Source organism: Sceloporus undulatus, unplaced genomic scaffold (assembly GCF_019175285.1).
Source record: "Sceloporus undulatus isolate JIND9_A2432 ecotype Alabama unplaced genomic scaffold, SceUnd_v1.1 scaffold_13, whole genome shotgun sequence".
NCBI classification, from domain to species: Eukaryota; Metazoa; Chordata; class Lepidosauria; order Squamata; family Phrynosomatidae; genus Sceloporus; species Sceloporus undulatus.
Genome location: NW_024802935.1, coordinates 1,798,370 through 1,823,891, shown reverse-complemented (window position 1 = coordinate 1,823,891; position 25,522 = coordinate 1,798,370). Strand labels below are relative to the sequence as shown.

Sequence of the window (25,522 nt, the reverse complement as noted above, 5' to 3'; positions counted from 1 at the left end):
TTCAGTTATGTTTTGTATTTACCTTATATACATAGCCTGAAGATAATTTGATATGTAATATTTTTGATAACTTTGTGCATTAAACAAAGTTTGTATACACTGAACCATCAAAAATCAAAGGTATCACTATTTCAGCCACCCATGTAGATGGTTTTGGAGTATTTTGGATTTCAGAATTACAGATAAGGGACACTCAACCAGTACTACTTAAACAGGTGACAGTATAAATTGCAGCTGGGTTACTGCTACGAATTGGCCTGCTGCAAAAAGAGATTGGAACAATTTAATGTAATTAATTTTTTACACTTTTTAAAAAGGATTGTCTCATTGATGTTCTGTTCCTAAACATACCCATCACTATTGTTGATCTGCGACCATTATTTCCTGTAACACTACTGTAAAATTTCATGATATTATAATCACAAAGTAGTTGTGGAGCCGTCTCTACACCTGTAAGTCCTTTTTCATAGGATCTTGGTATTCTTTAGGGAAAAAACGTAATATCCTGGTTCATTTTATTCAGTGTCAGTGTTGCAGTTTCAACACATTAGAAGCAAGGCAGCAAACTGAATTCAGATAAATGTTTTCTGATTTTATTCTTCAAGGTAAATAAAATACAAAACATAAAATGTATAAATGTTGACAAGGAAACTATACAACTAAAAATTGTGAAATGTTATGAATGACACTATTTTGACAGAATATTAATCCTCATATGGTCCCTTTATATTGGAAAAGGATGCAAGTGATTTGTTCTCAGAACAGATAATTAGAAAATAGAAAATGTTTTAGATCAATCTCTGTGTCTTTATCCATTTTGGGCAAAACAATCAGGATTTTCCTATGAAATATTAATGAACAGAAAGGAGATCAGTGGCTTCAGAACTCAGCATTTCATTCATGAGCAATGGGCAAGAATGTGACCTAATGTCACTCTTTTTGGAGATGGCTTCATCCAAATCCAGTTGCCTATCATTAATTTTCACCTCCATGCAGCCATTATAAAAAACTGTTACTGGAGTTGCTTCAACTGGAACATCTGTATAAAATATCAAATAAAATAAGTAATTATTATTGAAATGCGCCATCTACAGTATGCCTTTTTTTAAAAAATTAAAATAATATTTCATTATTAATCTTTATATTGAAAATACATATTAAAACATGAACTACGAAGATCAAAAATCTAGACGAATGTGCTAACAAGATGGAAAATACTATTTCAGCTCTTATCAGTAGTGTAACCTAAGTCTCATGGATGAGACCATAACAAAGATTAATTCTGACCTATGAAGAAGAGATCCAACTACAGATTCCTCCCCTTCCTTTCCTACAAGAAAAATCCACAGCTTTTGTGTAGCTAGGGAAACTAATTTTATTGTTCGGGGTGTGGTCAGGTATCTGGTGGGATTCTGATCCTGTGCATTCCAAGCTTTCCCTGTTGTACCCATGCTACACAAGGGAGAAAAGAAGAGGACCAAACATATGGCATGACTGAAATAGTGAAGGCTTTGGATGCACAGGACCAAGAGGCCACTGTGTACCTGTCCACATAAGACATCCAGGAGTAGCCATGTTGGGCATTTAGCAAATTCAATAAAAAATCCACCAAAAGGTAGTGATACCTTTATTGGTCAACCAAATACACAATGTACAATGCATGTTCCAAGCTTTCAAAGCTTCCCTGACTTCTTCATCAAGAAAGGTGTTACAAACCAAACAGGAGAAAAAAATTGAAGATGTTAGTCAAAGGCCTGCATTTTGTTGTTTCTGTTCTTAGTTAAGATGGTATGGAGGGGTATCTCTTGCAGCTAGCACCTCCTCCTTCTGGCGATGTAGCAACAGGGAGATTCTCAAAGTCTAGGAAATGTAACATCCATTTGCATCACAACAAAGACACTTCCTTTGCAATCCAATATTGCAATCCAATATGTCTCCATCCTTGTGAGGTCATAGGTCCCTTTGTTAGGCAGAAGACACTGGTGTATCTTATGTCCACATAAGATACGCCAGCCTTGGGAGAGGAACAGTTTAAGCAATAAGAACTAATACAGAGGAAGGACAGTGAAGACAGATCCTTCTTCACTCCTGTAGCATGGCAAGGTTTCTATGTATCAGGTGCTCTCACCATTAAGCATTCTGATGCAAAGGGTAGGACCACCATGCCTGAATGCTCTGCAAATATCCTGACATTCACAGGCCTGAAACAGATGGGCCAAAACATTGCCTTCAGGATGATCTAGAAGCATGGCATTCAGATGATACACACTCCCAGATTGGGCCAAAGCTGCGCTGCAGCCACCTAAGGCGACTCAAACCCAGCTGCAAAAGTAGTGCAAAAAAGCATTCCTCGCTAGCAATCCGTTGCAGAACACGGCGGCGGCTGCACTTGGGACCGCGGCCTCTGGTCACCACAGTACTGTGTTGCTCAGGGCGTGCTTGTGATGGGTATGCCAGAGACTGCTCCAAGCAGCCAGTCTGCTTGAGGCCACAGTTCTCTTATCACATTTGCAGTTATGGATGCTAAGTTATGTCTCATTTTGCCACAAAAATTTGCATGCTTGTTAGATGAGATATTCGACAAGCAGAGGACCAGTACCTTTTTCTCTTTTTCCAGCTTCTCCAGTTTTGATTTTCTAAAAACACATCTCATGGGTAAACTGCAAGCAGCTAAGTTGCTTATAACAGACAGTGACCTCTCTAAGGTTGACAGGTGAAAAATGACACTTTCCTTGATATTTTCCACTATACCCTGTTACTGACAATGGACAAGGTGTCCTTCAGCTTTTTGCTGCACAGGTTGAAGTACTCATATCATTTTTGTTTGTGCACTGATTCTTTTCCTTGTTCTTAAAAACTCTGAAGAGCATGGCAGAGTCATGCAATTCTGGTTGGTTTTTACTTTTTCTTTCTTTTTATTAAATTTTTATTAAAATTTCTGTTATTTCTGTGCTTTAAATTGTGCTTTAAATTGTTTAAATTACTTACAATTTTTATGTGCCTTAGACTCTTTAGTGTTCTTTATAGTTTTAAATTGTTTTAAGATTTCCTTGGCCTGTATGTTGCACTGAGATTTTATGCTTGAACTAGCATGATGGTCATTGCCTGATATACCTTTCATGCTTGGTTCTTTGATAGCCTTTCAGAAGACCATATATGTCATTTTTTTCCTAAATACATTTTTCTTTGCCCAAATAATGTTTTCTAAAGAGGATGGGGGAGGGGAGATAGAAAGATTGACTGGTTGGAAAATAATAATAATAATAATAATAATAATAATAATAATAATAATAGGGAGCTGGCACTTTAGGACAACAATTATAACAGTTCAGAATTTTTCTGCCCTACCTCGATTGGTTGCCATGTGGAAACAACCCATGTGTAGTAGACTGCTCCTTCAGTGTATCGGAGAACAGGGGATGTATTTAATTTGAAAAAATATAAAATAATCCAGCAGCACCTTTGAGACTAACTGGGAAGATGAAATTTCAAGCACACACTGTTGTGGGCACTGTCAACTTCATATGATGCTAACTCATCATCCATCTCATGAGATGCTAATTCTTCCAAGTTAGTCTCAAAGACATTACTGGTGTCCTTTATGTCTTTATATGTTAAAATAGACTAACACAGCTATATCTTTGAGCAATGAGATACACAGACCAGGATAACTGGTTTACCTCTTCTTGTTTTAACAGAAAATCCCAAAGAGGGAGAAAAATAACTTATTGAATCTGGAATTTTAACACAGAACCAGAAATAGTTGCAAAAGCTTTCTCATATCCATTTCTGAACTGCAGTTTCAACTTCACAATAACTTGTGAGGGTATATTTAAATATGGCCACCATGAGATATGTCTGGTTCTGGAATTCAAATTCAGAGGATCTTACAGACCAATATTTTGTATGACATAGAACTATAACAGAAATCTCAGATCATAAGCAGGGCACCAAAAGCCGAGCACTAATGGCCAAATGTGCCCTTGGCACATTTCAAAGACTTCTCTTTGCAAATTACACAATGTCACCTGAGCCATAATGATGCCTGTACTGGTTCAAAGAATCTCACAGTTGACAGTACATGTTATGTTTAAATGTCATCCCACTTAGGGATAGTATAGGGCTGTACCTGCTAGCTGTGGCTGCCTCCTTGCTGCCCACTCTCCACAGATAGTCTGAACAGATTTCTATGTCACAGGTAAAGCTTGTGCATGTTGTGAACTTTCCTAGGAAAGTCTCTTAGGAGTCCAACTGGGGAATCAGTGGAACAATCTGGATCAGACTAGCAGCCATAGAAAATGGGAATGTTGCACATAGCCTCTGAACCATTTGACATAAAGGGAAGTTATTTGAACAATAAAGGGTATGTGTAACGTGCTGAGCCATTGCAACCTTTGATTCTACTCAGTGCTAATCTGAACACAAACTTCAGATGCAATGAGGAGACAACATGCTGTTCTATTATTGACCTGTACAGATGGGCCTATGGGGCGCCCTCATCATGTGCTATGTGTTGGCCGAGGGCGCTCCGCCCACACGTGCCTCAACCCTAGCACATGACGAGGGCGTCAAAATGGCGGTGCCCTGTATAGATGGGTGCCACCATTGTTACGTAAGTGCCGTGCAGCATCCGCACGGCGCCATGTGGCACCTATATAACTGGCACACTCATTACGCTGCTACTGCGGCAGAAAAAGCACTCACTTTTTGCGGGTTCTTTTTCCACTGGTGGGAAACCGCGTGGTTTGTTCGCTGCGTTTCCCCCCAGGTGGAAAACTAGGTGCCGGCAGACCGCCTTTTTGGGGCAGTCTGTACCAGGCCATTATTATTATTATTATTGGAACCAGTGTGATGTAATAGTTTGATTATTGGACCAAGACCCTGGGAGGCATATTTCCAGTTTTTTTAAAAGGAAGGCTAGCCCAGTAGTACTTTTGAGTGGGCTCTTAATGTGCCTTCTTCAGACATCTACCAGTTAATAACAATTTAGAGGAAAAATAGTTTATAAAAAGCATAAGCTAGCTGAATTGTCAATGTGATTTTTAAGATTTGCCAGTAGAGGGCAACAATGGTATATTATAAACAAAGACTTCTTAAAATTCCAGAAGAAAATTAGAGAGAAGATTGGGTAAAGGAGAAGAGAACAGAGGTTCCCTAGGGTCATGTCCAAAAATAGACTTTTTGAAAGAGACTCAGCATTTACTAGCTTTAAGCAAATCTAATTTTAATGACTATTGCAACACTAGATTTCACTAGAAACTGCACAAAATTATTTCCAAAGGAAAAGCAAATACAATTTAGAAAAATAGTATTTTTAGGTGAAAGGAGATTTATTTACCAGGAATGCCACCTAAGTAGGTATCAATGGATCCATTCATTGCTTGATCAAGGGCTGAAAGATGTTGTCCTGAGTAGGTGATCTCTGAATGCAAATCAGCTGTAAGTTCAAGCAGCTCTCTGGTTATTTTGAGTTCCAGTAGCACTGTTTTTGAGGTACACAAACTGCTTGACTCCAAGCGGGCCACAATGGCATTTTCAATGGACACAATGATATCCTGAAGGTGAGAAAACAGAAGGAGGGAAAATAGAAGGACAGTGAGAATATTATATTAATTTCATTTCAACATTTGTACTTCAATTTTATATACATAAGATAACCCAGAGAAGCAAACAAGACAAATGCAACTACCAAATAATGTGGGTTAAAATCTAAATAAATTGGTATACTAATTGCTAGGATAACCTATCAACAAAATTTTAATACCTAAGGAGGGAAAAAAAAACCTCATTTCAATTAATATGTAGTACTGTACTCAATTCATAAACATCGAACTAATACATACCTACAGTACTAATAATTAACGAATAACAATTAGATAGTAATACAGTAATAATTCTCATTTTAGGCAAAATTATGCTCCCTTTGTAACTGACATTATAATATACCAAAATATTGGGAGAAAGCATTAAAATGGACAAACCTTTATTAGACACATCAAGACCCAAAAGAGAAAGACAGGGTTTCATAACACTGACAAACCAGAAATAGCCCATTAATGCTGCAATAGCACAGAATACCAAAAGACTCTGTACTCTCAAAAATCTTCATATATGAACTCTTAATGCAGGTTAAAGAGAGGAGGTATGCAATCCTATCTACTTCCTCAAATGGTAACCCAAAGGGACAATATGCCAGACGCAACAGCTATGAATGAAGACAAGTGAAGGCTGTGACTGCTGCTGAGCCCAGAGTGTTCTTAATCTTAGGAAACCCATGACACAGTTCCAGATGGATGGAAGTATTGAGATCTATTATACTGTAATTACTTGCACTGCAATGCAAGAGGATACTTCCAATACTTCCAAATAAATCCAATTATTAAGAGCCAATAAAAACTCATGTTTCTGGTGTGCATTTTCACAGGACTGTACTATCTAACAGAAAGCAGTTTTCCTTAAAGCATTCTGCCATGGCATTTTTAAATTTAATATCCCAATTTTCTTCTAATATGGGACCCAAGGACTCAAAACAAGAGATTATAACAAACCTGTACAGGGAACACTAGCATGCAAGGGGGAAGATTTCTTTGGTGTCATCTGACAGAGGGGCTTGAAACAAGGAGTCTCTCACAAGGATTCAGAAGTGGTGCAGGCAAGAAAGAAAAAAACATATACCAGAAGCTTTCCCTTTGAACCAACTCAGCATCCATTATTGTCAATGAAAAAGACTAATTCATGTCTTTAAAAATCAAACTAGTCATTCACGTGTCTGAACACTTTAAACTACCCCTCAAATCCATATCTTGCTTTTAAGCCTCTGTTGGGTGAAAAATATTGGATTTCAGTCAGATTAGATTTCCATGGCAAAAGGGCAGTCTAAAGTGGTATTCACATTTTTCACTTCAAATTATTCCTCACATCCAAGGGAGGCACTCAATATCTCACCAGTCCCCTGCACCGAGCACATATACAGTGGGAGCAAAACTACCTGTGAGTTCGATGAGTTGGAGTCTACAACTGACAATGCAAGAGGCACTTTTTCATCAGAAACTAAGGCAAACATTACACCAGTGCCTGTGGATGGACGGATGGCCAAGGTTATGTTTATTAACCAATCTTCTTTATTGGTTAGGCTGTTATCTGTTTTATTTCAAACAAATGAAAAAGACAAAGAAAATAAATAAACAATTTTTGAAACAAAATTGAAATTGTAACCATGAACATTATACTGTCTTTTATGGACCCCTTTATCATCCATATGCCTCACAGGCTCCTTTTGGTGCATTAAAAGACACACATGGAACCGAAACATGTTTTTTTTTAAACAAAAAGTGTTGAAGAGTCAGCAGGTGTGCCCTGAAATATGTCTGCTTAGTTATTTGCTGAACACTGGCCCGTTACAGATGGGCCTTTTAATATGGAGTCAGTCCGTACTATGGTTAGGAAGGTGCGGTGCTTCCACACACCCCTAACCCTAGTACGGACTGAGTCCGTACAAAATGGCGGCGCCCCATATATGGGGCGGCGCGGACGTGACGTCGTCACTCCGTGCAAGGGCGCTTAGTGCGCCCTTTGCGTGGAGCAGGAAGAAGCTCCGGTTCGGAGCTCCTTCCTGGTTTGCGTCACTGCTTTGCGTCGCTGGGTGCAGCCTTCAGACAGCTGCGCTCAGCAACACAGAGGAGAAAGGGGCCAAGCGGCCCTTTCTCCTCCTCCCTGCCACCGTGGGGTGTCCTTGGGGCTTGAAGCCCCAAGGACACCCCTTTCCAGGCTGCAGGAAAGCGGCCTTTTGCCGCTTCCCTGTGGCCTGGAAAGCAGCGGATCGGGGCCTCAGCGGCTGCCGTTCTGACCACTGAGGCCCCGATACCCCGGGGAAAGGGGTGGGTACAGGCCACCGCTTTTCGGCAGTCTGTAATGCACCTGTATGACTGCAATGCTAACAGAAAGCAGGTTGATCTATAATCCTCATTAAAAGTTTTACATTCAATATGCAAGACAAGTCAGACCATGACAACTATTTAGGTTTTATACATCTGATGGAAAATCATGACCCATGTGAAAAGAAGTATTTTTATGTCAAGTTAGAACATGCTTTCCAAACTGTAGTCCTCCAGGTCTTTTGGATTTCAACTCCCAGAAGCCCCAGCCAACTTGGCTAACAGCCAGGAATTCAGAGAGCTGAAATTCAAAACATCTGGAGGACCAAAGTTTGGGAACCACTGAATTAAAAGATCAAGGGCATCCATTAACAGTACTTTTGTCCTTGGTATCTACTGAAGCACAGTGGAGTATTTGCTTGCTTGTAGTTCTGAGGAATTGACAGATATGTTTTTTATTTGGAGTTACAAAGATAATATGAATATTTTGTCTCCCTCCTTTTATGTACTTAGGCAATGTGCAAAGTTTATTGTGAGAAGATGTTATGGCTTTATACTGTTAATATACTAGATTGATTCTCATATTCTATATTAATAAACTGTTACCAAATTTCTAAAATAATCTTGAAATAGCATAGTTAGGCTCAACCACAAATGTCCCTGGTATTGGCAAGCAGCGTCATACAGACACAGGTCATAATGATCCACTTGGCATGTAGTTCCAATGGTTACAGTTTAGAATGGAATCACTGATTACAGAGAGACTATATTTAGTGACATAATATGATAACTAGAGGATGTGTTCTGGCATTTCATCACACCATAGGCTTCAGAGCATGGTAGATATATCAAGCTTTCATAAAGGACCCAAGCTTGTGGAAGGTTCTGAAAACAGAAATAATATTTCACTCTGAGTTGTTCCTTTTAAGTATACCAGATTTGTAAAATAAGATAGAGAATACAGAGTTTTAAAATGTTATATGACAACAGCTGCAGGACTGGTGTATGCAAAATACTGGAAAAATATGACTTAAAATATTGTAGAAATGATGGAAAAAATAATGGATTTGGATGAATTAGATAAATTAACAAACATGTTAAAAGAAAATTCTATAAAACATGCCTAAAAATTGGGCAACTTCTTACAGACTATGCAAAGGAAAAAGGGGACACCGTAACTACAGGATTTGATATATAGAAAGAAAATATTTGTTATATTATAAGGAATATAATAAATATATTAGATTTAATTTAAAGACAAGGAATACTATGTACAGTTGGCCCTTCCGTTAGGCGGGGGATCCGTTCCAGACCCCGTCGCATAAGGGAAAAAGAGCATAAACTGAAGCCCCATTAGAAATAATGGGGCTCGTTCCCGGGGTGCGCACCCAGTGCACCCCATTGCTTTTTCCAGGGTGCGGAAGAAGTTTTTCTGGCACGGCTTCCAGCATATACTGGAAGCCACATATAACAAGGGTGCACTCTATAAGCTGATTTACTATAGTTAGAGAAGAGTGGGAAATTAATTTGTAATGGGAGATGGAGAGATAGTATTATTGTTATTATTATTAACCTTTATTTATGAAATGCTGTAAATTTACACAGCACTGTACATACAATCTTTTTAGTTAGACGAATTCTCTGTCCTCGGGCTTACAATCTAAAAAGACATGACACAGAAGGAGATGGGAGTGGTGGAGGGAAAGGGTAAGAGGTCCAGCAGTTCCTCTCTACCTCCAAGGCCTGGACCAAGGTAGATGGACTGGAGGGAGGGCCTGGCTTCATAATGGATGGTTAATCTTCTTACAGGGAAAATACATACTCTCAAGTAGGATAATACATATATAGTACATAGCAATACAGGAAATGATTCGATAAACAGGCACCAAAAGAACATCAAATAGTAAGCGACAATTATGCAATGCCTGGAAAGGCTTCTCTGAACAGGATGGTTTTCAACTCCGTTTTGAAGCTGGTTAAAGAAGTGATGGCTCTTGCTTGTGGGGGAAGAAGGTTCCAGAAGTGAGGGGCAGCAAGTGAAAAGGGGCGAATCCGGGATGGGGCAGAGGAAATCCTGGGCTGAGACAGCAGACCTTGACTACCAGAACGGAGGGCCCTAGTGGGAAGGTGAGGAGAAAGAAGGTCTGATAAGTAAGGAGGGGCCAGTCCACGGAGGGCTTTAAATGTTGACAGCAGGAGCTTATACTGAATGCGGAAAGGGAGGGGGAGCCAGTGAAGGGATGCCAACACAGGAGAGATGTGGTCAGAGCGGTGGGTGGAAGTGATGATGAGTGCATCTAAATGCTGGACAGAGATTAAAGGACGGAGGGGAGAAAGAGGAAGCCTGGCCAGGAGGACGTTACAGTAATCAAGTCGTGAGATCACTAGGGCATGGACCAGGATCTTGGCAGTAGAGGCAGAGAGAAATGGTTGGATTTTGGCAATATTGTACAAAAAGAATCTACAAGCCTTGGCTGTGGTGTGGATTTGAGGGATACACGACGGAGAAGAATCAAAGATAAAACCAAGACTGCGGGCTTGCTGTACTGGTTGAATAGAAATGTTGTCCACAGAGACAGAAAAGGAGTGTTGAAGGGTGGGCTTAGGAGGAAAGACAAGAAGCTCTGTCTTGGACATGTTGAGCTTCAAACGCCAATGGAGCATCCACTGCGAGACAGCTGTGAGGCAAGACGAAACTTGCTGTTCAAGCCTTGGAGAAAGATCAGGGGCGGAAAGATACAACTGGGTGTCATCAGCATACAGATGGTAGGAAAAACCAAAAGAGCTGATGAGTTTTCCTAAGGACAGTGGTAATTACAGTAATTACAGTGGTAATGGTTCACTGTACAGTTGTCCCTCCATATTCGCTAGGGTTAGGGGAACAAGACCCTCGTGAATATGGAAAAACCGCGGGGGTCCCCCTCGTCCCTCTCCCCAAGCCCATAGTTGCTCCACAGCCGCGGGCCTGGGGAGGAGGCGGGGGTCCCCCTTGCCCCTCTCTCCAAGCCCGCGGTTTCTGAACAGCCGGAGGGCCTGGGGAGGAGGCGGGGGTCCCCCTCGTCCCTCTCCCCAAGCCTGCAGTTGCTGCACAGCCGAGGGCCTGGGGAGAAGGAGGCGGGTGTCCGCAGAGGAAGAGGAGGAGGGGGGAGGAAGGAAGGAGCAGGAGGAGGAGGGAGGGAGGGAGAAGGAAGAAGAGCAGGAAGGTGGAGGAAGGAAGGAGCAAGAGGAGTAGGAAGAAGAAGACATGCACTCTTTCTGCAGGTGAGACAGTGTGACTTTCCAAAGTGCATTTCTGTGTATTTTCAGTGCTTTTAATGCTAAAAGATCTGCTTTAACAATGAGAGTGGTTTTGGCTGTCCCCTTCGGCTGAAAGGGCCCCTTGGAGCCCGTTTAGCCGAAGGAAGGGGCCAAGGAGGAGAGGGCAGGCACATGCCTCCTCCTCCCCGTGGGGCTTTGGCAGCCCTGAGGTGTCCTTCGGATGATACCTCAGGCCTGGCAAAGCCCCGAGGACAGGAGCAGGGGCCGCACGCCTGTTGCTCCTGCCCCTCACGGGCCCTTACTGGTTCTCTGAGAGGCAGCTGGGGGCCAAGGAAGGGCAGGAGGAGCAGGCGCGCACCTGTCACCCCCTCTCCCAATCCCCCCCCCACTTCTAGCTGTCGCTCAGAAAGCTGGAGTGTCGGGAAGGGAGCAGAGAAATCCCCGCCCCCCCCAGAGGGTGGAAGCCCCACCCGGCCTGCGGCCCCGCCCCCCGGAGGTGACTCCCCCCCCCCCACTTTGGCCCCCCAGTTGTCTGAGGGACAGCAACCCGGCCCCCGGCTGAAAAAGGTTGCCTACCCCTGATCTAAGCTTATAGAGATGATTTCTAGAACTACAAAAAGCAAAATTGTTCGATGGAGACCATGTTGATAATTCAATTGATTTCATGGAGGACTATTTGCACTCCAAGTTAATTATTCTGCTAGTCTTGTGTTTATTAAATTTAGCAACAGCTCAGCATAACAATAGCATCAAGAAAAATGAAAAAAAAATACTTACTGTAGTTAATATGAAATACTGCTACTCCAGTGCCAGGGTAATAAGATCCTTTTCCAACACTTATGAAACAGTGTTTGCTTTGTTTCTGTTGAATGATATCTTTTACACCAAAATTGCCCTGATTCAACAAGTTCCAGGCACGAATGCATCCATCCAGACGGGGATTAATCTACAAAAGATGTTGCAGTACCATTTATAGCATTTTCACAAAGATCCAGGAAAATTGTCAATTAATGCAAAACAAGTTGCTCCACACAACACTTTATTTGGAGAGATCAAATTTAGCAATATAGGTTCCATTGCAAAAGTTAAATTACACATTAGACAAAACTGGGTTCAAATCAGCATAGACACTACTTGTTTTAAATGGAAGGCAATGTAGGGCAAACCCCCCCTTTCTCTCTGGCTTTGCTTCGCGAATGAAGATTCAGGAAGGACTCATCCCGCGCTTTGTACAAGCGCGTTGGTGACTAAAAAGGCCAATCCGGGAGAAACAGGTCCGGTTGCAGAAAACACAGCGGAAAGTCTCCTTGGGTGATGTTTCCAGGTTGTGGTTCTTTCTGCATTGTCATTTCTCTTCGAGACTTGTTCGGCGTGAGATTTCAAAAAAAGGCTGCAGCATCGTGAATAGTGCGTCTCCATGCCTCCCGATGCGAGGCCAGGGCAGACCATTGTTGGTGATCAATTTGGCCAAGCCTGAGATGTTGTTTCAGGAAGTCCTTGTATCTCTTCTTTGGGGCGCCCCTCTTACACAGACCCGTGGCAAGTTCACCATAGAATACTATTTTGGGGAGGCGATGGTCCTTCATCCTAGAAACATGTCCTGCCCAGCACAGCTGCATCCTCAATAGCATGGCCTCAATGCTGGTGATCCCTGCTTGCTCAAGGACAGCAACATTCATCACATAGTCAGTCCATTGTATATTTAGAACTGTGCGTAAACAGTGCTGATGAAAGCGTTCAAGGAGTCGTAGGTGTTGGCGATAGGTGACCCATGTTTCAGACCCATAAAGGAGAATAGACAGTACAATGGCTCTATACACGTTGATTTTTGTGCTTCGCCTCAAGAGTTTGTTACTCCAGACTCTTTTGTGAAGCCTTCCGAATGCACTATATGCCTTTGCCAGTCTGTGATCGATCTCTTTATCAATCTTGGCGTCTGAGGAGATGATGCTTCCCAGGTAGGTGAACTGCTGGACGGACTTAAGCACAGATGTGCCTACAGCGATGTGGGGATGGTAGTGTTCTTCCTGAGGTGCCGGCTGGTAGAAAACTTCCTTTTTTCTTCAGACTGACTTCCAGTCCAAAGAGCTCTGCAGCTGTTGCAAAAGAAGATGTTAGGCACTGCAGAGCTTCTTCTGTATGGGCAACAAGGGCAGCATCATCAGCAAAAAGCAGCTCACGGACTAGATAGTTTAGAGTCTTAGTGCGGGCCCTCAGGCGGCTTACGTTAAACAGGCTACCATCAGTACGGTAGCGTATATAAATGCTGTCTTCTTCTTTGAGATCTGCCGTAGCCCTTTGGACCATCATGCTGAAGAAGATTGTAAATAGAGTTGGAGCGAGAACACAACCTTGTTTCACACCGTTTGTTATTAGAAAGGGCTCCGAGAGAGCATCGCCATATCTGACTTGACCTTGCTGGCCTTCATGTAGCAGGATGATCATTTTGAGGAATTTGGGGGGGCATCCTAGTTGTTCCAGGATCTGCCACAGACCTTTTCTACTCACAGTGTCGAAGGCTTTGGTGAGGTCAACAAATGTTACATAGAGTCCTTTGTTCTGCTCTCTACATTTCTCTTGCAGTTGTCTAAGGGCAAATACCATGTCTGTAGTGCTCCTATTAGCTCTAAAGTCACATTGGCTTTCAGGGAGAAGTTCTTCTGCAATAGCAGGGACTAATCTGTTCAGCAGTATCCTTGCAAGGATTTTTCCAGCAATGGAGAGCAGTGTTATACCTCGATAATTTGAGCAATCCAATTTTGCTCCTTTTTTCTTGTACAGGGTGATGATGACTGCATCTCAGAGATCTGATGGCAGTTCGCCTTTTTCCCAGCAACTCACAAGGAGCTCGTAGAGTTTAGCATGGAGTACATGACCTCCATGTTTCCAAGTTTCAGGTGGAATTCCATCAATTTTTCATCTGCTGTATGGCCTTAACGGTTTCTTCCAAAGTGGGAGCTATATCCAATTCCTTCTTCATCGGTTGTTGTGTCATATGTTGAATAACTGAGTCTTAGACTACTCGGTTGGCACTAAAGAGGCTTTGGAAATGTTCAGCCCATCGGTTCAGAATGGAAGCTTTATCTGTGATTAGTGTTTGACCATCTATACTGTATAGGGAGCTTTGGATCTGATATGTAAGTCCAAACACTGCTTTAAGAGCTTCATAACATCCTCTGGAGTCACCCAGATCTGCACAACATTGTGTCTTTTCTGCTAATTTCATCCACCACTTGTTCTGAATGTCTCGGAGCTTTTGTTGGAGTTGACTACATGCGAGGCGAAAGGCTGCTTTTTTGGCATGGCAGGATGGCTGGGCAAGGTGTGCCTGGTGAGCAGTTCTCTTCTTTGCCAACAGCTCATGGATCTCTTGGTTGTTTTCATCAAACCAGTCTTGGTTTTTCTTGAGGGAGAACCCTAAGGATTCTTCCACAGATTGCAGGATGCTGTTTTTGATATGTTGCCAAAGCACTGTAGGACCCAATATGCTATTAAATGTATCTTTGTTTTTAATATACAGTTTTTTTAATACAGATTTCATCAGCTGAGGGCAGCACAAATAGAATCAGGGCATGAACAGAGAGGGACTGTTGACTGAAAAATGTCAACCTCTCTCTCGTTAATTATCACTATCCACTAACAGTTGATGAAATTTGCATCAAATAAAAAACACACTGGTCAGGTGTAAAAAGTTCATCCAATTTCACATGTGATTTGGAGAAGCAGTTGGAAAAAGTGCTTAACTTTTTCCCCACTTGCTGTTCTTTTAAGGAAAATCTCCCCTACTATTTGCACTGGGGGAAAATCTTCGATTGAGACTAGTTGCATCCCATCCCCCCAAACCAAATCCATGAGGCTTTGACCCTACACAATTACAGGGATATGATTTCACTTTAACTGCCATGGCTGCATCCTATGAAATCCTGGGACTGGCAGTTTGTTGAGTAACTAGAACTCTCTGGCTAAGAATCCTAACCATTCCTCTCTAAAGTGCAACTCTCAGGATTCCAAAGATATTTTTTTTTCTGGGGGAAGTGTTAAATTCCCCTTCCATGACTGTTCCAGTCACATTCATTACCACTACCTCATCCTCAACTGATACAATTTGCATTTTTAAAAAAAACATGTAGGTTATGGGTGAATGTAATTTCAACATCACATTGGGTTTGGAGAGGTACAGTGCAAAAAGTTCTTAACGTTTATTTCACCTGCTAGTTCGTCTTCCAAAATCACACGGTCAGCAGATTTTCAGGTCAACAGGTTTTCAAAAACAGTCTTGTAATTAAGCAACCCACCTGACCACTGTACGTATCAAAGAATACCATGTAGGTGAAAGAAGCATGGAATTTCATATGGACAAGTGAGTAAATTGGTAAAATAAGTATAGCTTACTACTTCCACCAGTGAACCAGGGTTTGTACTAACCATGGAAAATGGGAAAATATCTCCTTTGAGGCCAGTGAAGAAGTGCAGCAAAGTGGAAAAGAGGCACTATAGCAATTTCTTCTTCTTCTTCCTTCAGCTGTCTTAATACATATTAGTATGCTAAGAATGCTGACGGAAGCTTTTTTTCTCTCTGTGGCTATTAAGGAAACATAGGCCCGTTACAGACCGCCCCAAAAGGGGCGGTCTTGGGCCGCTGCCAGTTGCAGCGTGGAGGAGCCGCAGCAGCCAAACAGCGTGACTCCTCCTCGCTGCAAAAAAGGAGCGCGGAAATCGCGCTCCTTCCGGCAACCCAGAAGAGATGTCGCAAGCGTCCAGAAGCGCCGCCCCTCGCGTGTAATTGTGGCACAATGACAGCGCCTGTTGCGCCCGTCTGTAACACGCCATAGGCTACTACTTTCTTAGCAAGCAAGTAGGTATCTTCAGGGTGTTTAGTTTTGTGGGTTTATTCACAAGGCTACTGTCCTAAGGTTAAGTGCTACTTGGGAGCAGGGGGATGGAAGGGAGACAGAGACACTGGTGGGAACTTAGAGTATCTGCCAATGGTTTGTGTGACTGGGATCTTCCACTACAGTTTGCCTTGTGCTGGTATCCCAAAGGAGACTCATGCCCATGAGGCTTATTAAAATCGATATATATATACACGCATACATTTTATACAGCTCTGTCCCACAGCTAGCAGATAATCACTAGTTTTTCTGTGGAATTACTAAAACAAATTACTTGAATGCTGAGGATGTCGTAAAGCAGATATGGAAAATCTTTAAAGCATCAATATGTTTGTAGGACCCACATATATTTTTTTAAACAAAAGTGATAATGTCATAATTAGTAAAACCAATCTTCTTTATTTTTTGTTGCCAGTTCAGGTCTAATTATCTCTGTCTTTGCCATTAATTAAACTATTCTTTTATTTCCTGCCATAAATTAGGGAACACATAAGATCTCTCCTCTGAAAAACACACTTTTTACAGCAGAATAGCTTTCTAAGATGTGAGAAATAGTCACCTTCTATGTAATAGTCATTATTATTGTCTTTTTAGCACTGTTCCCCTTGGGAAGCTTGAAGCTAAAGCTGCTTCTTCCAGCTGTAATTTATTTCCAAACTACTGCAGATCAAACAAAGTCCAGCCACTGCTCAGGAAAATCCAGCAGTAGTGCTAGTGCTAAATGGCTAGGGAAATGTACTTCTCGAAGATTTGCTTTTGCTAGCTGAGTAGCTTTATATAAATCCTCTCTGCTGAAATCCCAATGGCTTCTATTTCTAACTGAAATCCCAATGGGTTCCATTTTTTACTGAAGAGACCACACATATCTGCAGCAGTAAATAAAACTGGTGACACATTCTCACATACATGCACATATAAATCATGAAAGCATTACTCTATTCAAGGAATATACAATTTTAATGCTTTTCTTAAAAGAAAAGGTACTATGAAGGAGGGAATACAATAATTGACATGTCACATTCATAACACCAAAACTTACTGGTTTTATGAGAGCATTGCCCACTTTGCTAGGTAGCCCTGCAATATACACCTTTGTTTCCAGAAAGCCATTGGATGGTTTAAAAAGATTTCTTGGGCTATTAATGTTCATTACTGCCTCTTTTGCTATTTTTACACTGATGCTATGTTCCAGTTCTTCCACAGATATCTAAATAGCATAGAAAAGAGAGAAATATAAGATGTTAATAATAATGATGATAATAATAATAATAATAATAATAATAATAATAATAATATTTATTTGTATCCCGCCTCTCCATGTATTGGATCGAGGTGGGTAACAACAAACAAGAGAACAATAAAAATGCTACACAACAACCCTCAAGTAAAAACATAGCAAAACATCCTAAAACTCCCTCCCACCCTAAAATAGTTAAAACAGCAATTCCTAATAAAAATGCTCCCAATAAAATCAATCGTGATCACAGTCCAATGGGAACAGCTATGCTATTGGAGAGTGAACATTCCGAGGAGGTCAGTTTGGGAAGGGCTGCCAGAAGAGATCCGTTTTTATTGCCTTCTTAAAGGCCTCCAAAGATGTTATATGGCAGATCTCCTCTGGCAGGTCATTACAGATTTTTGGAGCGGCAACAGAAAACGTCCTCTGGGAAGTCGTTACCAGTCTGGTTTTCTTAGATTGCAAGAGATTCTTCCCAGAGGACCTGAGAGTGCGGGAAGGATTGTATGGGAGGAGGCGTTCCCTCAGGTAATATGGACCCAAGCCATGTAGGGCTTTATAGGTAATGACCAAGACCTTATTCTGTGCCCGGAAGCTAATAGGCAGCCAGTGTAGGGATTTTAAAATAGGTGTGATAGAATCAAATTTAGAACTCCCTGTAACCAATCTGGCTGCCATATTTTGGACTAGGTGCAGCTTCTGAACGAGGCATGAGGGTTGCCCCATGTAGTGCGCATTGCAGAAATAGAGACGAGAGGTTACCAGTGAATGTACAACCGTTTCTAAGTTTTCCTGTTCCAGGAAGGGTCATAGCTGGCGTATCAGCCAAAGCTGATAACAGGCACTCCTGACCATCACATCCACCTGAGATGACAGCTGAAGCGATGAGTCCAGGAGTACCCCCCAAGCTACGAACACAGTCCTTTGGGGAAGTGTGACCCCATCCAGAACTGGAGCGCTTATTACCATTCCCGGATTACGATTGCCTATAGCGAGTACCTCCATTTTATTTGGATTCAGTTTAAGTCTATTTTCCCTCATCCAATCCATTACTGACCTCAAACAGTCATTCAGAGAGGAGATTTCATCCTTGTTCACTAAAGCAGTCTGAGACATGGAGAAGCAAATTTGGGTGTCATCAGTGTACTGATAACACTCTGCCCCATATCTCTGGATGATCTCGCCCAGAGGCTTCACGTAGATGTTAAATAGCATTGGAGACAGTATCGCGCCTTGAGGGACAACCAATTTGAGCTCCCTCTTGGCCAAACAACTGTCACCGAGCAACACCATCTGAAATCTGCCCGAGAGATAGGACAGGAACCACTGCAGGGCAGTGTCCCCAATTCCTAACCCTCTCAGGTGTTCCAGAAGGATACCATGGTCGATGGTATCGAAGGCCGCTGAGAGGTCCAAGAGCACCAACAGGGCCACACCTCCCCTGTCGATGCACAGATGGAGATCATCGACCTGAAGCCAGTTTGAAATGGATCAAGATAATTGGTGTCATCCAAGACTGCCTGGAGTTGGTTGGCAACTGCCCTCTCGATCACCTTGCCCAAAAATGGAAGAAGTGATACCGGCCAATAGTTAGATTTCTCCAGGGGATCAAGGGAAGGCTTTTTAAAAACAGGTTTAATCTCAGCCAGTTTTAAACTGGCTGGAAAGCTGCCTTCTCTGAGGGAGGCATTAATTATAGATCTTAACAAACTCATAGTTGCCTCCCCTCCCTGGATGGCCAGCCATGAAGGGCAGGGGTCAAGAGGGCAGGTGGTCTTTTTGACCTTAGCAAGCAGCTTGTCTACGTCATCAGTACTCAAAGGCTGAAACTAATCCAAATTGATCTCATTAACAGGGTCGCTGGACACCTCTCTAGTTGTTTCTGTGTTAAGGCTGGCGTCTAAGTCTGCCCTTATCCGAGAGATTTTATCTGCAAAGTAGTTGTTGAAAATATCACAGCAGGCCTCCATAGGTTGTAATAGCGGATTCAAGGTGGAAGGAGTCTGAGTTAGCTTCCTAACCACCTTGAAAAGCTCTGCTGGGCGAGACTTTGCAGATGCAATAGATGCAGAAAAGTGATGCAGAATAGATGCAGAAAAGTGATGAAAGTGGTGGCCTATACTTTGCTTTCCAACAAACAACTGGCACTAAGGAGCTAGTTATTTATGTGTGCCTTCAGGTAATTTCTGACATATGGCAACCCTAAGGTGACCCTATCATGGGGTTTTCTTGGCATGTTTTTTTCAGAGGAGGTTTGCCATTGTCTTTCCCTGAGGCTGAGAGCATGTGACTTGCCCAAGGTCACCCACTGGGGTTCCACCGCTGAGCAGGGATTCAAACTCTGGTCTCTCATTATCCTAGTCCAACACCCAAACACTATATGGGAAAATACCTGCCTAAATCCACATGCTAGAGTTGTCTCATTGATTAATTGCTGGCTGGTAAGTGAAAAGCTTAATAGATCCAGTGGGCCCACTCTGGGTGGAAACAGTAAATGGATATAAGATGAAAAGCCCTCCATACATTCCAACTGCCATTGCCCTGGCCCTGGATGGAGAGAAGCAGCTCATGCTGGACTTAATCCCCTTCCCCACTGCCATCCTTTTTCCTTTTGTTTCTTGTTTTTAGATGGCAAGCCTAAGGGCAGGGAACTGTTTTATTTGTAAAGCACCATGTACAGTGATAGAAATAAATAAATAAAAATGCTGTTCCCACCACTCCAAGTTGTACACAAAATAACAGTTGTCTATCTGAATTTCTTCTAGCAAATCAAGTGCAGTCATCTTGGCAATCCCAATAATCTGTCTGAGACCACTAGGTACTAAATTCATACTCTCAAAATGTGAATTTCTTTGCACCAAAGCCATGAACATGAAACAAAATCCACATAACAGAAGCTCTTAAAAACAGGTTAGCTGGCCTAAATACCCTAAAGGCACTAGACCTTGGAAGCTAAGTAGGGTCAGCCGTAGTTGGTAATTGGATGGGAAAGTGCCAACAAATACCAGGTGCTGTAGGCTATATTTCAGAGGAAGGAACTGGCAAAAACCCCTCTTCCTTGCTTAAGAAAACCCTATGAAATTCATGGGTCGCCATAAATCAATAGGTTGACATAAGTCAACAACACACACAGATTCCTCTAGGAAACAAAATCTTCATTTTCCTCCTCAGTGAACCCCCAAATAAGCTACTCTTCTCTGAATGAAGAATAAAAACTCTCTTGACTCCTAGGCTCAGAGTTCCCTTGGAGATCTTTGTTTCCAAACCCTAATTTATTATGAGGAGATGAAAGTATCTTGTGAATATGGAGTGACAACAGCATGCTATTGCATATTTATCCAATTACTTTGAAATGGCTTCCTTTATAAGTATTTCAGTTTTCATTTCTGAACTCACTTGGGGAAAAAAAGTCTTACCATGTGCCACAGGCCATCATTAATGGCTTTACCACCACTTGTCACTTTGGTTCCAAGTTCATTCTTGAACTGAATTTCAATCTTTCCATCACGAAGTGCAAGCAAAAACCATGCTGTGTTGTTAGTAGATTCAGCATACAGAATGACACCCTCATTATCATAAGTCCGAAAGTCAAATTCTGCAGAAAATCTTGGTTGGAAGAGAAAGAGGGGATGATATGTATGACACAGTAGAGACTGGGTTTTACATTATGAATTTCGTTTCAAGACGAAATACAGATAATGGCCAGGGTACATATACAGTCCATCCTCGCCTTACGCGGGGGATTCGTTCTGGATCCATTCCGCGTAAGGCGAATTCTGCCTATGCTCGAGCCTCATTGGAAACAATGGGGCTCGTGCGGGGTGGCGCAGGGCGCAACAGGCGCGCGCCCATTCAATTGAATGGGACGCGCTGCCCCTTCCACCCTGCGGCTTGAGCGCGTATGCTCAAGGCTGCGTATGGCGTGCCCGCGTATGGCGCGGGCGCACTGTATAAAAGCTGCATATAAATGTTACTTTAAAGTACAGTGGTACCCCGGGATACGAATGCGCCGCCTTACGAAATTTCCGGGTTACGAAAAAAATCCATTTAAAAAAACTGTTCCGGGTTACGAAGGTTTTTTCGGGTTACGAAAAAATTTTTGGTGCTTTTCGGCGCTATTTCACACGAAATTGCGGCTTTTCCCCATTAGCGCCTATGGGTTTTTCGGCTTGCGAAGTATTTCGGGTTACGAAAGCGGCGGCGGAACGAATTAATTTCGTAACCCGGGGTACCACTGTACATTACAATAGCCACAATTAATAATAGGACTTAACTTGCATGCAGGCTAGTATCAACTTACCTTGTAACTTCTGGCAATCTAAACCTTAAGTACAAAGCAGGGATCCCTTTAAATTGCTCTGCTAGATAAAGCAGTCCATAATTCTTTTCAAGATTCAGAGCAAGACAATCTGGTACAGTCTAGAAATAATGGGAAAGGAAGCACTAAATTATAATTTGATCAAGCAAGTCCACTTCTCTGCCTTTAATCAGTTTTGGCTTCTTATTTTTAACATGTAGGATGGTGTCATTGACTCCATACAGACAGGCCAAAATTAAGCTGCTTCGGGTCACTTTGGAGGTATGCTGTTTAAATGATGCATGTGTCCTAAGAGCCTGGAAGCTGCGCCAAAGCTGTGCTCCAGTCATTAAGACTGAATCGTGGCTTTGGTGCGGCTTCCGGACTCTTAGGACGCATGCAACATTTAAACAGCATACCTCCAAAGTGACCTGAAGCAGGTTTCTTTTGGCCTGTCTGTATGGGGCCATAGTCTCAATGAAAAAAAAATCCCTTCTTTTATATTTTGGCCTGGAAAGAAACAAATCTGCCACAAATAACTATTTGGAGTTGACTTTTTAGCTCACCATTTGCTTTGCTTAGTACCCTGTAATAAGTAATAAAGAGGGCAGGTCAGAAAGATTTTTAAATGTTCAGACATACCAAAATGAAGTCTCTCACAGTATCACAAAAATTGCTTCTCATGAAGACAATTCTCCAAGAAAAGCTCTGTTTTTTCCTGTGGTTTCCTTTTAAAGCTGGGGTGGTTAATTACACAAGGGGCAGGGGCATTCCCCACCCCAACAGCAGGCCACAATATCATGTTTTGACACTCCAGAACTGACACAGTCTCACTTTTGGCTGCCGCTTTTCCAGCTTTTTTTTTTTTTTCAAGTGGATGTTGGAGATCTCTAGTGGGATGGGGGAGTAAAGTGGCTGAAGGATTGGGGGAAGGATTTGCAGATGTTTTTTGAGTGCCATTGGCTGGTTTTCATGCAAAAAAAAATATGAAAATTCATGCTGGGTTTATTTTTTGGGTAAAAAAATGATCTCTGGAGTTTGGGTGTTTTAGGAGCTATACTCTTGGCTACTGAGTGAGGCTGCACTTTGCCCACCCCTCTTTAAAAACATCCTAGGTCCTGTTGTCTCTTTAGCTCTTCTCTTTCTGGAGAGCCAGGATGTATAGTGACAGAAGAAGGGGGGATGATTGAGCAAATTCACAAGCGGCTATATGAAGAGTTACCAGTTCTTCTAACAAAAGCTCTTGTACTGTAGTGGTGACCTGGAGTTTGGTGTCACCCACTGTGTGTGTGTGTGGGTGGGGGGGGGGTTCTGCCCAGAAGGTAACCCCCTGTCCCGGAAGGGTGGGACTTCCACCCAGCAGGGGCGCACCCTGCCTCTGTGCAAAAGAACTGGGTTGCAGCAAGGAGCCGAACCGGCTGTGTGAGCCTCCCTGCCCCTCCTTCCCGTGGCCCAGTTCTCTCCTGGGGAAAACTGAGCTGTGGCAAGGAAGGGCGGGGGGCGTGCATGCTCAGCCTGGCTCATTGCTGTGGCCCAGTTCTCCCAAGGACAACCAAGTTGCAGCAAGGAGGGGGAGGGTGGGGAGCCCCAGCCAGGTGTCACCCCCCTCTGGAGTGCATCTGGTGTGGTCTACCTCTCTGCACCCCCAAGTGATGCTACTGTTGTAATGTGAACAGGATAGATGAGTGGAAAGTCCGGCTGTACTTCTGAAAATACATCCCCTTTCCCCCTACAGCTGATTTTACTGCTGCTCTGATGGGCAAGTGTTTTTTCCAATAATGTTGTTTTCCACATTCGCCAGAACTCCTGTTGGTTCTTTCTTAGCACATTTTTTCTATTTCTTGCCTTGACCACCTGCTCTTCTCCAACTGTACTCCTTCTTTCCCAGCCCTCTGCTGTTTGTTTCCCCTTCTATCTCATACCTCTATGTATTTATTCCCACTAGGGTCACCCAATCCTCCATGGATTTTCAAATGGCCCCATACAACTGCTCAGGCACACCAACTGCCCTGTGGCTCTTGCTGGTGCTTGGGAAGCACATAAAACACATGTGTAATGTTACCAGAGGATGCAGACACTTATGGTCAGTACAATCTGACTCCCACTGTGGCAGGGGGACAGGGGATGCACCGGCAAGTCCTGGCAGCCCACGACAACTAGATCCACACCTTCATTTCTTCTGGCTATGTCAATAGTGAAATTGGGTTGACTGAAGCTAGAGATATCCACAGTGAAACATGTCTCAGACCAACACTTGTTGGAGAATTTGGATGTCAGCAGCTTGATTAGTATATGTTGGCAGTGAATTTCACTATACAGTAGTCTCAGTCAAGGAAACTAGTTTCCTACCTTTGAGGAAAATGACAAAGAACAGGCAACTGGTTGCTTGGATGCATTTTCAGGTAGAAGCAGGAAGACATTCATCTGGTTTGCAGTTTAATATGAAATAACCCAAATAATATGTGATAATAATATATACTTTGCTAACAAAAAAATCCTATGAAATCCTTGGGGTTGCGATTAGTCAAAAGGAAACATGAAGGTGTGTGTGAACACACACAATGTGGTTTTCCTTCGGTTTTCATTATGAATTTTGTAGTAGTTTTTTTATTAGAAAAATTGATATATTAAAGAAAATTGAAGAAAAAAATGCAACTTGTAGGGAAAATGGTGTACCAAAAAGTTATCTATTTTGTGCACAATAAATATGAAAATGAAATGTGTTTGTGTGTGTGTTTATAGATGTCATTTACAAACTGATTTGGAAAAGGGATGAAATGAATGTGTGCTTGAAAAAAAACACAAGCAAATGTTGCAGAAAAAGAAAAAAAAATACATTAGTCCAGCCCATCCTCCAGGCTTATTAGTATCACAATCTCTTAAAGTCCCTTCTTTTGGAACCTTCCTAAGCCTTCATCTATGTAATTACTGTATTTTCTGGCGTATAAGACTACTTTTTAACCCAGGAAAATCTTCTCAAAAGTCAGGGGTCGTCTTATACGCCGGGTGTCATCTTATAGGGCAGGTGCTGAAACTTCTGAGCCAGACTGGAGAATCTGCGGTCGCCGCATATGGTGGGGGGGAGCTCAAAAATGGCTGTGGCCACATCCCCAATGTATGTGATGATCATATGAAAGCAGCTACCGCTCTGATAGTCTTGGAGACAGGAAAGGCTGGGCAGGCAGGGAGAACTGACCAATCCAAGCAGGCTTTGTATACAACAAGGTTTCCTGCTAAGTACCTGCATGTCATTTGAATTAAAATTACCATATTGAAATCAAATCTGATGTTTTTTAAATTTTTATTTGGTGTGCGTTGGAAGAGGGGTAGTCTTATACAGTGAGTATATCCCAAACTTTATATTTTAACTGGAAAAGTTGGGGGTCGTCTTATACGCCCAGTTGTCTTATACACCGGAAAATACGGTACTTCAGGCTATCTAAAAACTGACTGAATATCATGATTACACTACCAGCCAATGCAATATTTCCTGTGGCAGAGTGTAACTAGTGGCAGAGTGTAACTATTACTGAAATTAAAAACCAAAAGAAAACAAAGTCTGGTGACACCTTAAAAATCAACAATTTCATGAAGTTAGGAGACAAAAAACGAAATAATAACAAATGCTGATAATATAATGATACCTGATAATTAATTTTATCATTGCAGTGTTTCATTCACTCCACAGAAAAATGTAAACGTATTTCTGTATATAAGTTTGTGACAGAAAACCTAAAACACAATAGATGTACCAGAATGCTACAAAAATAGACAAATCATATATTTTCCTCAGAATTCACAAAAGAAGCCTTGGATGCTTAAGTCTCTTTTCATTCCTGGCTGGAAAGGCTATCATTTCCCCTAAGTGTCCATCTGCAAAGATGCGTTTGATATTAATACTAGCAATTTCTATCTAATTCCACTTTCTTACTTGTGGATCTTTCTATAAGCATCAATCATTTGC

The 25,522-nt window shown here is 42.2% G+C and overlaps 1 protein-coding gene across 1 annotated transcript in view; it reads right to left on the bottom strand.

Moving 5' to 3' along the window:
* Nucleotides 1–571: 571 nt before the first annotated feature.
* LOC121917232 (vitamin K-dependent protein S-like) overlaps nt 572–25,522 on the bottom strand; it is a 75,573-nt gene continuing 50,622 nt past the window's right edge. The window contains exons 9-15 of the mRNA XM_042442990.1: nt 21,562–21,680; nt 20,678–20,867; nt 17,064–17,231; nt 11,910–12,078; nt 6,989–7,140; nt 5,339–5,555; nt 572–1,039 (exon numbers count right to left, since the gene is read on the bottom strand). Coding sequence (XP_042298924.1) covers nt 852–1,039; nt 5,339–5,555; nt 6,989–7,140; nt 11,910–12,078; nt 17,064–17,231; nt 20,678–20,867; nt 21,562–21,680 — 1,203 coding nt within the window. The 3' untranslated portion in view covers nt 572–851. The remainder of the gene's footprint in view (nt 1,040–5,338; nt 5,556–6,988; nt 7,141–11,909; nt 12,079–17,063; nt 17,232–20,677; nt 20,868–21,561; nt 21,681–25,522) is intronic.